The sequence below is a fragment of the Heptranchias perlo genome, chromosome 12, assembly GCF_035084215.1.
Source record: "Heptranchias perlo isolate sHepPer1 chromosome 12, sHepPer1.hap1, whole genome shotgun sequence".
In the NCBI taxonomy this organism is placed as follows: domain Eukaryota; kingdom Metazoa; phylum Chordata; class Chondrichthyes; order Hexanchiformes; family Hexanchidae; genus Heptranchias; species Heptranchias perlo.
In genome coordinates this window covers 16190168-16206990 of record NC_090336.1, presented here as the reverse complement: position 1 = coordinate 16206990, position 16823 = coordinate 16190168, and the positions used below count along the sequence as shown (strand labels likewise).

At 42.9% G+C, this 16823-nt stretch overlaps 1 protein-coding gene across 2 annotated transcripts in view; it reads left to right on the top strand.

Annotated features, from left to right (window-relative positions):
* Nucleotides 1–16823, top strand: part of LOC137327840 (plakophilin-3-like) — a 44818-nt gene that overhangs the window by 14685 nt on the left and 13310 nt on the right. For both annotated transcript variants that reach the window (XM_067993696.1, XM_067993697.1), the window contains exons 6-8: nucleotides 8381–8555; nucleotides 9471–9588; nucleotides 16234–16401. In XM_067993696.1, the coding sequence (XP_067849797.1) occupies nucleotides 8381–8555; nucleotides 9471–9588; nucleotides 16234–16401 (461 nt within the window). The remainder of the gene's footprint in view (nucleotides 1–8380; nucleotides 8556–9470; nucleotides 9589–16233; nucleotides 16402–16823) is intronic.

Below are 16823 nucleotides of genomic sequence, written 5' to 3'. Positions count from 1 at the left end.
ATGCAGTGTGTGAGTCAGATAACAGATCGGGGGCGGGGGTTTAGCTTTAGGTCAACTGATCCAGTCATACCTGTGAGCGTTTGGCTTCTAAAGTACCAGGCCGAGTACACTGCTGAAACTTCGAAGAAAAAAAAGAACACAGTTCCGAACAATTAGTTAACTTTGAAGAAAAGTATTAAAAGTCCTAAAATATAACCTTAAGGAATCTTTAGCCTGAGTAGGGATATTAAGGCAGGTTCAATTCCTGCAACGGTCAGGATATTCACCTCACCATTGTCAGACGCACCTTGTTCATGTAATGTGAGCTTCATCAACGTACTTTTATTTTTAAAAAAGATTAAATAAACATGCTTGGGGTACTAAGCCACAGAGAGCAGAAGATGCCAAGTTTGATTCTGGTCTGTGCTGGTTTCAACCAGGTGCAGAATTTGGTATGCTACAATTGGCCTTTGTGTCACTGGTGGGGGGGGAGGGGGAGTAGAAGGCATCAGCCAAGATTTCACAGATGTGGAGATGCCGGTGATGGACTGGGGTGGACAAATGTAAGGAATCTTACAACACCAGGTTATAGTCCAACAGCTTTATTTGAAAATCACAAGCTTTCGGAGCTTTCCTCCTTCGTCACGAAGGAGGAAAGCTCCGAAAGCTTGTGATTTTCAAATAAAACTGTTGGACTATAACCTGGTGTTGTAAGATTCCTAAGATTTCACAGATAATTGCTAACCAAAGGTCAACCAAACCCCTTCCCCCCCCCCCCCCCCCCCCCCCCACAGTTGCAAAGAGCACATGCATGAATGTCGGGCAAAAACTGGATTGGACTAGGCTGCGGTGTCATTCATTATTGAAAAGCCTGCTCATGCTCGGTGTCTGGGCTTACGCATGAAGAGTGGCCGTTTTAAGTGAGAGTGTCCGCATCCATGGAGCTTTACTCCATGAAGTGGAGGGGAAAGGAAGGGAGAAATGAGGAGAATTATATATAAAAAAAATACAATGTTAGTAGTGCAAACATAATCAGTGATATCATATCCTAATACTGATCCAATTGCAGGTCATGTTCTCACCCCCCTCCCCCTGTTCCCATATTTATAACCGAGGCAAAGGGGCTTTATCTTCATGCCTTGAGTGCTTAAGATTTTTTTTTAAATTAGAAATTTTTGCTGTTTTTCCAGAAATCCAAGCCCTACATACGCTGAAAACAAATACCTGAACTACCTCTGTCCCTTCTTACAGGGGGTCTGGATCTGTGTTTCAGTTGAATGGCTGAGTGACATTAGGATGAACTGAGTAAAGTTCATATTGGTCAGCTCGACCCCAGTATAAGTAATCCTTGTGTTTAAGGCATGCCTTGAAGATGCCAAAATCCTTAATGACATGTAGGCCAGTTATTTGTGGTATAGACCCTAGGCAATGTCTAGACCAGAGAGGGCACCGGTAATAAGCATTGACTGGAGCAGACAGGACAAGCCAACTACAGGAGTGAGATTCCAAAGCGCTGAATGTCACCAGGATGTTTTATCCTTCAGAAAATGTGCTCTTTGGTGCTTTGCGTTTTGTGTCGGTTTGAAAACAAATAACTTGAATTGCTCGGGCAGCGTCCCAGTAAAATTACTCCGTGAGAGCAAGCCAGTAGACTGTGCACACCCTTATTCTGTTTATCGATCAGCAGAGTTTTTGATTTTAGTCCTTCAATTACTGGGTGGGGCACTGCACAGGAGTAAGAGAAATTGCTTTAAAACTCTGTTCTGCTGGAGCCAGATGAGACAACACAATAATCTTTGGTTGCACCTCAAAGAGAGAAGTGCTTGATTAGGCCAATTGTTTTCTCCTTGTTTTGAGACCTGCACAAACTCCGACTCGGTCTCCAACCAATGCGCAAACTATATATATATATATTTTTTTTTTAAAATGCCTATGTCCTGGTTTTTACTGTTTTGAAAACTAAAATCAGAAACTCTGCTGATAAGCAGAATAAGGCTGCTCATTCAATGTCGAGGCTCAGAGATTTCAAGAATGCAATCTAATCTCATGATTGCATCATTTTTTAAAAAAACTGATATAGTTTCGCTCTTCTGGTTTATGTCACTGAAACTGTAGAGAATAGATTGCTGCTTCATAATCACTTCCGATTATCCATTTTATTCCCTTTCTTTTTAAAGAGGGAATGTCACTATCGGAACCTTTAGCGGTACATATTTTTTCCCTCGCTGCCTTTTAAGAACATAAGAAATAGGAGCAGGAGTAGGCCGTAGGGCCCCTCGAGCCTGCTCCGCCATTCAATCAGATCATGGCTGATCTTCGACCTCAACTCCACTTTCCTGCTCGATCCCCATATCCCTTGATTCCCCTAGAGTCCAAAAATGTAACCATCTCAGCCTTGAACATATTCACTGACTCAGCGTTCACAACCCTCTGGGGTAGAGAATTCCAAAGATTCACAACCCTCTGAGTGACGAAATTCCTCCTCATCTCAGTCTTAAATGGCTGACCTGTTATCCTGAGACTATGTCCCCTAGTTCTAGACTCTCCAGCCAGGGGAAACAACCTCTCAGCCTCTACCTTGTCAAGTCCCCTCAGAATCTTATATGTTTCAGTTAGATCACCTCTCATTCTTCTAAACTCCAGAGTGTATAGGCCCGTTCGACTCAACCTCTCCCCACAGGACAATCCTCTCATCCCAGGAATTAACCTAGTGAACCTTCATTGCACCGCCTCTAAGGCAAGTATGTCCTTCCTTACCTAAGGAGACCAAAACTCCAGGTGAGGTCTCACCAATACCTTGTACAATTGTAGTAATACTTCCTTACTTTTGTACTCCAACCCACTTGCAATAAAGGCCAACATGCCATTTGCCTTCCTAATTGCTTGTTGTACCTGCATGCTAACTTTTTGTGTTTCTTGTACAAGAGTACCCAAATCTCTCTGAACACCAACATTTAATAGTTTCTCACCATTTAAAACATATTCTGTTTTTCTATTCTTCCTACCAAAGTGAATAACCTCACCTTTCCCCACATTATACTTCATCTGCCACCTTCTTTCCCACTCACTTAACCTGTCGATAACCCTTTGCAGATACTTTGTGTCCTCCTCACAGCTTACTTTCCCACCTAGCGTTGTATCGTCAGCAAACTTGGATACATTACACTTGGTCCCTTCATGTAAGTCATTAATATAGATTGTAAATAGCTGAGGCCCAAGCAACGATCCTTGCAGCATCCCATTAGTTACAGCTTGCCAACCTGAAAATGACCTGTTTATTCTACTCTCTGTTTTCTGTTCTTTAACCAATCCTATATCCATGCTAATATATTACCCCCAACCCCATGAGCCCTTATCTTGCATAATAACCTTTTATGTGGCACCTTATCGAATGCCTTTTGAAAATCCAAATATACTACATCTACTGGTTTCCCTTGATCTACCCTGCTAATTACATCCTCAAAAAACTCTAATAAGTTTGTCAAACATGATTTCCCTTTCATAAAACCATGTTGACTCTGCCTAATCATACAATGGTGTTCTAAGTGCCCTGTTATCGCTTCCTTAATAATGGGTTCCAGCATTTTCCGGACGACTGATGTCAGGCTAACTGGCCTGTAGTTCCCTGTTTTCTCTCTGCCTCCTTTCTTGAATAACGGGGTCACATTTGCTACCTTCCAATCCGCTGGGACCATTCTAGAATCTAGGGAATTCTGGAAGATCACAACCAATGCATCCACTATCTCTGCAGCCACCTCTTTTAGAACCCTAGGATGTAGGGGATTTGTCGACTTTTAGTCCCATTAGTTTCTCAAGTACTTTTTCTCTACTGATATTAATTACTTTAAGTTCCTCACTCTCATAAGCCCGTTGGTTCCCCACTATTTTTGGTATGCTTTTTGTGTCTTCTACTGTGATGGCAGATACAAAATATATGTTTAACGCATCTGCCATTTCCTGATTCCCCATTATAATTTCTCCTGTCTCAGCCTGTAAGGGATCAGTGTTTACTTTTGCTTCTCTCTTCCTTTTTTGATATTTGTAGAAGCTCTTACAATTTTATATTTCTTGCTAGTTTGCTTTCATATTCTATTTTCTCCCTTTTAATCAATTTTTTGGTCATCCTTTGCTGGTTTCTAAAACTTTCCCAATCCTCAGATTTACTACTCTTCTTGGAACATTATAGGCCTCTTCTTTTAATCTAATACTATCCTTAACTTCTTCAGTTAGCCATGGGTGGATCACTGTTCCCTTGGAGTTTTTATTTCTCAGTGGAATGTATATTTATTGAGACTATTGAAATATTTCTTTAAATGTTTGCCATTGTTTATCAACCGTCATACCCTTTAATCTAATTTCCCAATCTACCTTAGCCAACTCGCCCCTCATACCTATGTAATTGGCTTTATTTAAGTTTAAGACTCTAGTTTCTGACTTAAGTACGTCACTCTCAAACTCAATGTGAAATTCTATCATATTATGATCACTCTTCCCCAGGGGATTCTTTACTGTGAGATTACTAATTAACCCTGTCTCATTACACAATACAAGATCTAAAATGGCCTGTCCCCTAGTTGGTTCCATGGCGTATTGTTCTAGGAAACTGTCTTGAATGCATTCCATGAACTCATCCTCCAAACTACCTTTGCCAATTTGATTTGCCCAGTCTATATGAAGATTAAAGTCCCCCATGATTACCACATTATCTTTGTTACAAGCTCCTATTATTTCATGATTAGTGATCTGTCCAACAGTATAACCACTATTCGGGGGCCTATAAACTACTCCCACCAGGGTTTCCTGCCCTTTGTTGTTTCTTATTTCCGCTCATACTGATTCTACTTCCTGATCTTCCGAGCGAAGATCCTTTCTCACCACTGTTCTTATGTCACCCTTTATTATTAGGGATACACCCCCTCTTTTTCCATTCTGCCTGTCTTTTCTAAACATCATGTACCCTGGAATATTTAGTTCCCAATCTTGGTCACTTTGCAACCTTGTCTCTGTAATGGCTACTAAATCAAACCCATTTATCTCTATTTGTGCAACTAATTTGTCTGCCTTGTCACGAATGCTCCGTGCAATCAGATAAAGAGCCTTTAGTCTTGACTTTTTACCATTTTTTCCTGCTTTGACTTTATTTGCTGATGGACAATTATTGGTAAACCTTTCTTCAGAAGGCAGTGAGACGTGCTGGAGTATGAATCCATGGGTGTCAGCAGCTTCACCCGGGTGATTTGGACATCATGTGTGAGTGTAGACAGCAACCGTCATCGGGATAATCGACGCTGTGGGGCACCATGGCCAAGCATGATCCTGTTCCCGAACGATATCCACATATGCACGCATTGCAGTAGGGGAGTCACTGGATAGCAATTGGATCTACTACCCCCCTCTTTAATTCAAGGCCAATTGTAACACCTACGCTGCTGACAGAGGCTAACTCTGCGCAGACCAGGGATCAAAGTTGGGTCATTCTCAGTCTGTTGGGCTTGGTGCCAACCTACATGGTTCTTACCCACTGAGACAATCACAGGAGCCGGTTGACAATCACTTTAATTGTGTGAATGAGATAAGTGGTGTGAGGACGTGTGTTTAAAAAGCCAAACTTGCCTAGTATAGATCAGCGAAGCAATATTAATGCAGTGTTAAGCTTGAATCTTTACAGGAAACCGCTGTTAACTAACTTAGCTATATTAGTGCCTGTAGTATGTTTGGGGTTGGTGGGGGGGTGGTTGGGTTGCAGAAAATGTAGTGGGTGGGGCTACAATTCAAGATTAATTCTAGCATAAGCAGGTCACCTGAAGTCTCATTCAGCGTTTCTCCACCATGTTGTGCTTGTGATTTTGCTGTGTGTTTTTACATCTGGAGCATGAATTCCAACTTGTTTCAACTTGGTATCTGCTGCCTAATTGTGCAGAATCGAAACATATAAAATTCTAACAGGACTAGACAGACTAGATGCAGGGAGGATGTTCCCGATGGCTGGGGAGTCCAGAACCAGGGGTCACGGTCTCAGGATACGGGGCATGCCATTTAGAACCGAGATGAGGAGAAATTTCTTCACTCAGAGGGTGGTGAATCTGTGGAATTCTCTACCACAGAAGGCAGTGGAGGCCAAGTCTTTGGATGTATTCAAGAAGGAGATGTATATATTTCTTAATGCTAAAGGGATCAAGGGATATGGGGAAAAAGCAGGAACAGGGTACTGAGTTAGACGATCATCCATGATCATTTTGAATGGCAGAGCAGGCCCGTAGGGCCGAATGGCCTACTCTTGCTCCTATTTTCTATGTTAATCGATGCTCTACCTATGTCCAATCTCGTTATTCCTGTTACATCTATAAATTGTTTGTTGTATCGGTTACAATGAACCATTGAGGAAAGCATGGTACTGCAGGAGTCAACTCATAATCTGACCGGGCCAGGTGTTGGGTTGAGTTGTGTGTTCAACTGCCCAATGGACAACCGACGTTCTACTTATGCTCCACAGTAAAGACCCATGCCATCTAAACAAGACAGCCTTTCCACAAAATAGCAAATAGGTTCCTCCACTATTGTTTAGCTACCGTTAGATGATACAACACATTTAGTACATAATGTATCATGATTTTACATTAGGAATACCATTTCTCCCATCTTAGTTCATCCGTCTAGAAAGACTCTGCAGTCCCCCATTGCGGCATCGAGTTGTTTCATAAATAAGTTCAGGGTTTTTGCTTCCCCTTCCCTACCCATCCCTCTTTGTACAAAGAACTCCGGATATCAGTCCTTAAATTTGAGTCTGTCCCCTTTAGTTTGAAGTACTTTTCAGGATCTCCCTTTTCCATACCGTTTACTATCTCATATGCCTTTAAACATCACCTTTCAGCAGCCTTCCTTCAAGCCTGAAATGCCCGTTTCCAGTTTTTAAAATTCCTAATGATTATTAGGAAAGTAACATTCCACCAGTTTCCTCCCTTCCCTTCCTCTCTCGAAGGTGTTGACTCCCTGCTGCCCTCCAATTCCTTAAACAAAAGACCATAATCACATGTAAGCCTTGACAGTAGGTGTTGAATGGGTATTGGACTGTGGTGGGGGGGAGGGGAATATTACAGTCAATCAAGATCCAGATCACCTGACATTGTACATATGCATTTCCTGCAGGCGTCACTAGATAACAATCAGGAGCAGAAACACTGGATGATTTTTTTCCTCCTTAACCCAGGGACACCAAGGCCAATTATAATGACCCTAGCTGAGATCGGTTAACTCAGTAAAGGATTTAACCTGGAACATTCCTAGTCTGTACTCAATGGATAAATTTGCAAAGCATAGGCTCATGGTTTCTTTCCATTGAATCTATTACTGAATGTCTGAAAAATTACTGATGATCCTTTTCCAAATTTGCCAGAGTACAAAATACATGGGGGGCTAAATTGGGGCACATAGTGCCCGTTGTTCAGATGCCACGCAGCATCCTAAGGCCCCAAAATGGTGGGCAGGATGCTCGTGCACACTACGACCGGAAGTACGCCACCTGTATCACGTAAAGGCAAACGAGAAGCGTCCTTTACCCACACATGAAGCAGGCATTAGGCCGTTTGCATATGCAAATAAGGGGCCCAGCTGCTGTTTCAAGTCTCCGCTCCAACATTGGTTTTCTGGCTGCCTTAAGGAATTGTAAACAATTTTACAACACCAAGTTATAGTCCAGCAATTTTATTTTAAATTCACAAGCTTTCGGAGGCTTCCTCCTTAGTCAGGTGAACGATGTGACTAAGGAGGAAGCCTCCGAAAGCTTGTGAATTTAAAATAAAATTGCTGGACTATAACTTGGTGTTGTAAAATTGTTTACAATTGTCAACCCCAGTCCATCACCGGCATCTCCACATCATGCCTTAAGGAAAACCAACCCTAAACATCGCCTACACAAAAAAATAGATAAGTACTTGCCATGGTCACCATCCCGATCTCCGCCGCATCCCGTCCCGAGACCCATAGCCTCCACCTCCATACCCCCTGATCTCCCTCCCAACCCCTGATCGCGATTTCCCCCCCCAATCCCAGATCTTTCTCATCCCCGAGGCCCGATCACAATCCTCCCGAGGCCCGTTGCCCCCGCCTCTCACAATCCCAACCCCAAAGACCTGACCACTTACCTTTTGCGGCCCTCACCCGCAGCACTACCTTCAGTGTAATGAGGCCCAAGGCCCAGTATCCGTGGTTCCTTGGACATTACCCTGCGCACAAATGGCAATCATGTGAATGGGCGCTCCTGAATTCCTCCCCCACTGTGTCAGGCCAGTTTGGAATTTTTGGAGACTGATGAGCAGATGATTGAAAAAGCTATCTGACTGGATACAGGGTTCATTAGTATTAATTTATCTCTACACCGAACTTAGTATTTCTGTCTCTTTAGGGATCCTGTGGAATCTGTCTTCCAATGAGAATCTGAAGAACACTCTTGCCCAAGATACATTAGACGAAGTCACAGAAGAAGTCCTCAACCCCTTCTCAGGCTGGAGTATGAATGTGAACCTTGAGCAAGTTCCTTCAGAGGATGACGTCTTCTACAATGCCACCGGCTACATTCGGTAATGTTTCATGTCTTCTGAAGTTGTAGACAATCTCCAGGCAGGAATGTACGTAAATCAAACACTTAAATTTGTACACTTGCACAAATGTAAATGTAAGTCAAAAATTCAAGTACTTTTAAAAAAAATTCTGTGCCTCTTTGGGTTCCAGTCACCCATTCCCTGGCCATAACGGTAGGCAATAAACTTGATGTCAGGTTCCCGTCATAGCCACTGCAGAACTATTATTTTCCAATATGTTCCTTCCTCTGAGGAAATGCCTGGCCTCCATTCAATTCTTCCTCTTTCTGACAACATGACCAAGAACTAGAACTTGCCAAGTGGGGAAATGGTGGGCCTGAATTTGGAGGGCATCGATCCATGGCCTAGCGGTTGGGTGCACCAACCGACTAAACAATGTCATCCTACAATTTCTTTTTTGAAAAAAGATGCATTTGCAAGAGTTTTCCTAGTTTGTTGTCCACTTTTATACAAACATTTCAGGGATCAACTATTTGTAAGATGGTAGTGGATAAAATGGAAGACCTGGCTTGAGCTGTAGTGGTGAATTAATCAATGGATGGGCTACAAAGCTAGGGAACTTGACATGAACAGGCCTGTCCTACAGAATGTGCACTTTGTCAATGAATGATGGGAGTACCATTGACAATGGCTATAGAGAAATGAAAGTTCCAACCTGCCTAGCCTAAAAAGACTGTTATTTGAAAAAAAGAGGCTTTTTGGATTGTGGTGAGGGAGAAGAGTTAATGAGAGATAAAATGTTATCATATGGTACCTAGAAATCCTGTGTCAGTAATGTCCATCCAAGGAGCTGTTGTTTAGCAACCAGTGCTCCCTTTCCAATACTCTTTCTTTCCCTCTACACTCACTTCAATACAAACAATAACCCTGTTATTCATTTCATACTTTGTACAGAAACCTGAGCTCGGGGAAGGAGGAAACGCGACAGAAAATGCGGGAGTGTAAAGGTTTAGTGGACTCGCTAGTCTTCTTCATCCAGCACTCTCTCGACGTAGACAGTGCAGCAGACAAGGTAGGGGATCTCTGTCCTGCATTTGGACAAAAATACTTTAATTGGGTGTAAGGGCCATCTTCAGGGCAGATCCAGTGGGAGCAGAACTTCAACCCGCCCCTTTCCTGTCACCATGATCCCAGCCCATTTCCCTGCATCAGGGGCATTTAAATATATACGCTGCCAGTGTTGTTAAAAAATTTTTTTTTTTTAAAGTTGCCAGTTTTGAAAATGTTGGTTTCTTTAGTGGACTAGATGGCTTTGGTGTTTAAACTTTAACCCTCTTCTGCCCTCACCCCACCCCCCAACTCAAGGTTCTTAGTAACATTGGACGTGACGAGCGCACAAATCCCTTGTACCCAGCATTGCTAGAGCACAAGTAACAACACATCTAATGTATGACTAATTTCCCTTATTTGCATGGTGTGATAATACGTCCGAATTCTTGACTGGTGCAAAAAGAGGTGCAGACCCAGGTGTAACACATTCCTGCCCCATTTCACATCCCTACAGTAACCTGAGAAGAATTTTGGCTGCACTATGTTGTTTGTAAAGTATTGGGAAGGCCAATGTGCCTTCAACAGCATTGAAAGAAAGATCAAGAGAATACAACATGAATTCTAAAGCAGTGTTTCAGTGCTTCTCTGTTTACAAATCTGTTCTTCTCCCCACCCCACACACAACCTTCACTGTGCTACTGTCCTTTTATTCCAATGAGATTATATCTACATTGTTCCCATAAAAAATATAAAGATGGAAATATTACAACAGTTCTTTTCGTAAAGAGTTTTAACTGCAATTTTGAAGCAAAAAATATATTATTTTCCAGCAATGCAAACATGTTTGTCTTGGCTCAGTATTTTGATGCATTATTAGTGAATGATTAACTTTTGAGGCAAGGTCCATGGTCACAGGTTTTATTTTTTCAGAGTTTTCAGAATGTTCTACAGTTACTAAAGTGCATTTTGCCATTTTGAAACTGCACTGTTATTCAGTTTCCTATAGTTGTTAGCCAAAGTGGAATGAGAGCAATACTCAGCGTGAAGAAATTCCTCCTTATCTCAGTCTTGAATGGCCAATCTGTTATCCTGTGACTATGCCCTCTAGTTCTAGACTTTCCAGTCAGGGGACACAATCTCTGAGCATTTTTTTTTATTCGTTCATAGGATGTGGGCATCACTGGCAAGGCCAGCATTTATTGGCCATCCCTAATTGCCCTTGAGAAGGTGGTGGTGAGCTGCCTTCTTGAACCGCTGCAGTCCGTGTGGTGAAGGTTCTCCCACAGTGCTGTTAGGAAGGGAGTTCCAGGATTTTGACCCAGCGACGATGAAGGAACGGCGATATATTTTCAAGTTGGGATGGTGTGAGATTTGGAGGGGAACGTGCAGGTGGTGTTGTTCCCATGTGCCTGCTGCCCTTGTCCTTCTAGGTGGTGGAGGTCACGGGTTTGCGAGGTGATGTCGAAGAAGCCTTGGCGAGTTGCTGCAGTGCATCCTGTAGATGGTGCACACTGCAGCCACGGTGCGCCGGTGGTGAAGGGAGTGAATGTTTAGGGTGGTGGATAGGGTGCCAATCAAGCGGGTTGCTTTGTCCTGGATGGTGTCAAGCTTCTTGAGTGTTGTTGGAGCTGCACTCATCCAGGCAAGTGGAGAGTATTCCATCATCAGCCACCTTCTTGCCCACTCACTTAATCTGTCTATATCCCTTTGCAGACTCTTTGGGTGCTAAATTGGGCCATGTAGCGTCCTTTGTTTTGGCACTACACGGCCACTCAAACATCCAAGGTGGCGTCTAGGCTGCCCATGCAAGTTTCCAACGTGAGGTGCGCCGGACGCCATCTTGGTGTAGGAGATAGCGCAGGCATAAATCCCGAACGCCAGAATCATGTAAAGTAAGGACAAAATGGCTACAATCAGTGTGCAACGCTGATTTAAAGTGATAGACACCATTTTGGGACATAACGCTCATCTCAACACACCGTCTTAACCCCGACCATCTGAATGTGTCTTTGAGTGCCTGGAGGACCCCCACCAGCGCTATTTAAAGGGACCATGCAGGATTTACAGGTTAGTGGCTGGATTATTGCTTCTGGCTGCCAATACATTTGTAACTGTTTTTGGAGGTCTCCTATACTTGAATACTATGACTAGGGGACATAGCCTAACATTTAGAGCCAGGACATGCAGGAGTGAAGTTAGGAAATGCTTCTACACGCAAAGGGTGGGAGAAGTTTGGAACGCTCTTCTGAAAATGGCAGTTGATGCTAGCTCAATTGTGAATTCTAAATCTGAGATTGATAGATTTCTGTGAACCAAGGGTATTAAGGGATATGGGGCTAAGATGGGTATATGGAGTTAAGAACATAAGAACATAAGAAATAGGAGCAGGAGTAGGCCAATCGGCCCCTCGAACCTGCTCCGCCATTCAATAAGATCATGGCTGATCTGATCCTAACCTCAAATCTAAATTCATGTCCAATTTCCTGCCCGCTCCCCGTAACCCCTAATTCCCTTTACTTCTCGGAAACTGTCTATTTCTGTTTTAAATTTATTTGGAGTTAGGCCCACCATGATCTCATTGAATGGCGGAACAGGCTCAAGGGGCTTAATGCCACTGCCACTTGCTGCCTCCTGATATGTGCCACCTTCTCGTTCAAGAAAGCGGGACGTGTGACTGGGTGATGTGCCTATCATGGTTGAATAGCTGCCAGTGTGTGTGGCCTGTGAGTTGTGGGTGGGCAGCTTGCAAAAGTGGTAATGCGTAAGGGTGAGAGGAAGCATCTGATTGGAAGAGTTGAGTACTGATGGAAAGAGTTTATTGGTATGTGGGTGATGGGGTGTGTAGTGTGTGGTGCAGTTGGTAGGAGACGCCACTTGACAGTTGACCTCACTCACCTTGACCACTCATGTCAAAGCTTTGAACTTCTTCCTGCGCAGCATCCATGTTCATGAATTTCCGGCATTGACTTTGTCCCCCTCTGCCTCCCACTGTCTTTTGGTTATATGTCTGGAGGGCTTCTTGCCCCCCCCCTCCCCTCCACTGAGGATATAGGATGACCCTCCTTCTGTCCACCTCTTGCACCAAGGCCTCTAGTGCATTTGCAGAGAACCTTGGTGCACGCATTCTTGCAGGCCTGGTACCAACTCAGATCGGCATATTGGTGAAGTCTGGCATACAGATTGGAGGATGTGGGATTTAGTAGTGCGCAACCTTTAGTCAATGTTTTAACATAACTCATCATTTTGTAAACATAAGGATGGGAACTGCATCTGTGTTTTGCGTGTGCGATGTCTGATCTCCGTGCAGACAGCAGACTGTTATTTTAGCAAATAACAGGTACTAACTACCTTTTAAGAGACACCCTGCCTTTAAGAGATTGGGGCTCCCCTGCTGTTGGAAAGTGCAAATTGCATTGAATCCTCGTGTCAATGCTGATTCAGAACGCTGCTTGAAGCTAAGTCCTCAGGCCTCATGAAAGTCTCGTCCTGCCTGCGCAGGGGCCATTGGGCTTGGGGTAAAGCGGATCGCGCGCGCTATCCCCGCCCAATAATAGACCCTATCCAGTTTTTTTTCCCTCCTCACAGCTTGCTTTCCCACCTAGCTTTGTATCGTCAGCAAACTTGGATACTTTACACTCGGTCCCTTCATCTAAGTCATTAATATAGGTTGTAAATAGCTGAGGCCCAAGCACCGATCCTTGCGGCACCCCAATAGTTACAGCCTGCCAACCTGAGAATGACCCATTTGTCCCCAATCTCTGATTTCTGTCTATTGCCCCCAACCCCATGAGCCCTTACCTTGTGTAACAACTTTTTATGTGGCACCTTATCGAATGCCTTTTGAAAATCCAAATATACTACATCCACTGGTTCCCCTTTATCTACCCTGCTAGTTACATCCTCAAAAAACTCTTAATAAATTTGTCTAACACTATTTCCCTTTCATAATATGATTAGGCAGAGTCAACATGGTTTTATGATTTTCTGCGTGCCCTGTTACCACTTCCTTAATAATGGATTCCCGATTTTTCCTGACAATCGATGTCAGGCTAACTGGCCTGTAGTTCCCTGTTTTCTCTCTCCCTCCCTTCTTGAAAAGGTAACATTTGCTACTTTCCAGTCCATTGGGACTGCTCCAGAATCTAGAGAATTTTGGAAGATTATAACCAATGCATCCACTATCTCTGCAGCCACCTCTTTTAGAACCCTAGGATGTAGGCCATCAGGTCCAGGGGATTTGTCGGCTTTTAGTCCCATTAGTTGGTCCAGTACTTTTTCTCTAGTGATATTAATTGTTTTAAGTTCCTCACTCTCATTTACCCCTTGGTCCCCACTATTTTTGGTATGCTATTTGTGTCTCCTGTGAAGACAAATACAAAATATTTGTTTAACGCATCTGCCATTTCCTGATTCCCCATTATAATTTTTCCTTTCTCAGCCTCTAAGGGACCGATGTTTACTTTTGCTGCTCTCTTGTAACCCTGGATGCAGGGTTCATTGGTATTAATTTACCCTTACATTAATTTATCCGTTTCTGTTTATAAGCTACATTATTTGCATTCTGTGACAGATCATTTAATAACCACACTTGCAGGATTTTCTCTTTCATCTATTCCCTTCTTTCTTTCCTTGTGTTTGATGAGGTTGCAATATTATGTAGTTGATTGGTGTTTGAAGGATATACTTTTGTCTTTTACAGCAATGGTTTATAGTGCCCTTATTTCCAATGTGACCATCCAGTGTTCTAGTGAACTCTATGACTGGGAACTGGTTGCTCTGAGAAAAATGCCTGCTTTGGGTAATTAACCAAGTGGACAAGATCCTTTGGCCCAGTTTAAAGTATCATCATCAATCCGTAACTATTGGGCTATTGATGAGTATCCGGCTTATGAACTCAAAGGCACATATCAACAAGTCTATCCTTAACAGCTTGACTTTTTACTTGTGAAGCATGTCATTGTAACACTTGGGTCAAGATCCAAAACTATGGTGGATTGATGGGGTCTATTTGTAGTAGAGATAATTTTTCTTCCTCCCCCCGCCAAATCAATTTGTTCAGTATGGCTAGGGTTAACATGATAGCTGTAACATTTTGTGTAACTATGAAGTACCTGTTTATTCAACAACTTGCATTTATATAGCGCCTTTAAATGTAGTAAAACGCCCCAAGGCGCTTCACAGGAGCGTTATCAAACAAAATTACACACCAGCCACATAAGGAGATATTAGGATACTTGGTCAAAGAGGTAGGTTTTAAGGAGCATCTTAAAGGAGGAGAGAGAGATAGAGAGGCGTAGAGGTTTAGGAAGGCAATTCCTGAGCTTAGGGCCTAGGCAGCTGAAGGCACGGCCGCCAATAGTAGAGCGAATAAAATCAGGGATGCGTAAATGGCCAGAATTAGAGGAGAGCAGAGATCTTGGATGGTTGTAGGGCTGGAAGAGATAACAGAGATAGGAAGGAGTGAGGCCATGGAGGGATTTGAAAACCAGGACGGGAATTTTAAAATCGAGGCGTTGCTGGACCGGGAGCCAATGTAGGTCAGCGAGCACAGGGGTGATGGGTGAATGGGACTTGGTGAGAATTTTGGCCGGCCAGGAGAGCATTGGAATAGTCGAATCTAGAGGTAACAAAGGCATGGATGAGGAAAGATAAATAGCCATGTTCTTTGGTCTTGTGTGATGGATGTTTTGTTGGTCATTGTCTTTAAAGCTAAAAATATTGCTTTCCCTATAAAACATCATTTTAATACATGATCCCCAATGAAACCAGTTTCTCCTCAGTCTGGTAGTAATACATTGTGGAAACCTTATAGAATATTGAGAAATCTGGTGATTTGTCTTGAAGGTATTCTTAATTTTAAAAAAATCATACTTCTACATTTCATTCCTCCATGTTGCAATTAAATACATAGTTGGCAATGTTAGCACTCAATATCTACATCATTGCACTGAGTTCCACATGTACCCATGTTATAAGTGATGTAATTTATCAGAAGTTTAAAAAACGTACAGCGATGTGGAGGACAATGAGTTGCTTTTTAGAGAAGGATTGTGAAAGTGAACAGTTTGCCCATCTCTAGTCCATACTCATGGAAGGACTGCAACAAGAAGTGGGAATAGAGCATGATGTCATTTGTAGACATTGAGGTTTAGGTTACCTTGGAGAGACATACATTTGGTTTCAATTTGCCTGCTGATGATCACATTCATCTGAATCCGATCTAGATTGGAAGTACAGCCGCTTGGTGAGGTAGATGATTGTCAAATGAGTCTTCATCATTTCCCTGGTAAAATTTTGCTTGGCTGAGTAGTGAATTCCGACCCCATTTCAGTGAAGTCTATGACATTAAGCAGGGGCTGACTTCACTGTGGGAGAGGCAGCTAATGGGGTTACTGACCCAAACTGTTTCAGTACTCTCTAGAAGATTGTGATTGCCTTCAGACAGGTAGTTAATAATGTTGTGGAAGACCATTCCCTCTGTCTGTAAACATAGATAACCAGCTGAGGTGTTGAGAAAGAACAGATGTTAACTACATAACAGGCGGCATTGTTTCCACCCCTTCATAGCAAATTGCATTTGCCATTAGGCAGATTTCTTAAAGGCATATCACTACAGACCTAAACGCAACTTAATCGAATTTGTGTTGTTTCTCCCCCATCCTAATAGAGCGTGGAGAATTCAGCCTGTGTCCTGCGCAACTTGTCCTATCGTCTGTACGACGAAATACCATCGTATTACCAGAACCGATTGGAGGGCCCTGGCAGAAATGACAGAAGTAAGAAGAAAGATGATGTCGTGGGATGTTTCACTCCCCAGAGCATGAAGGTTAAAGAGGTGAGAGAGTTGCATTTCTCTATAGTATGGAGGTCAACAGCAGCCGTCCTATTTGGTGCACACACGGCCTTTTATTAAATATCAAAATGCAGTACTCTTTCCACTAGAATGTAATTGCCTCTCAAAGGACATGGTGGCGGAGGGGGGATTTTTAATGGCTGTCCGGTGTATCAAAGTATTAATGTGTTTATCAAGAACAGTTTTATGATTTTGTTAAATCTTCACCCATTGGGTGCATGTGAGCTGAGTGTGCTGCTACCGTTTGAAGCCTCCAATGGTTTTTATTTCTATAAATTGTAAACAGAAGTGGATTTTTTTTTAAAGTGTAACTGTACTGTTGTTGAGTTTTACTGCCATGTAAAATTTAATTAATTCTCTCACCTGGCTGAGCATTAGATTAACTTAAAAATAAAACACGCACA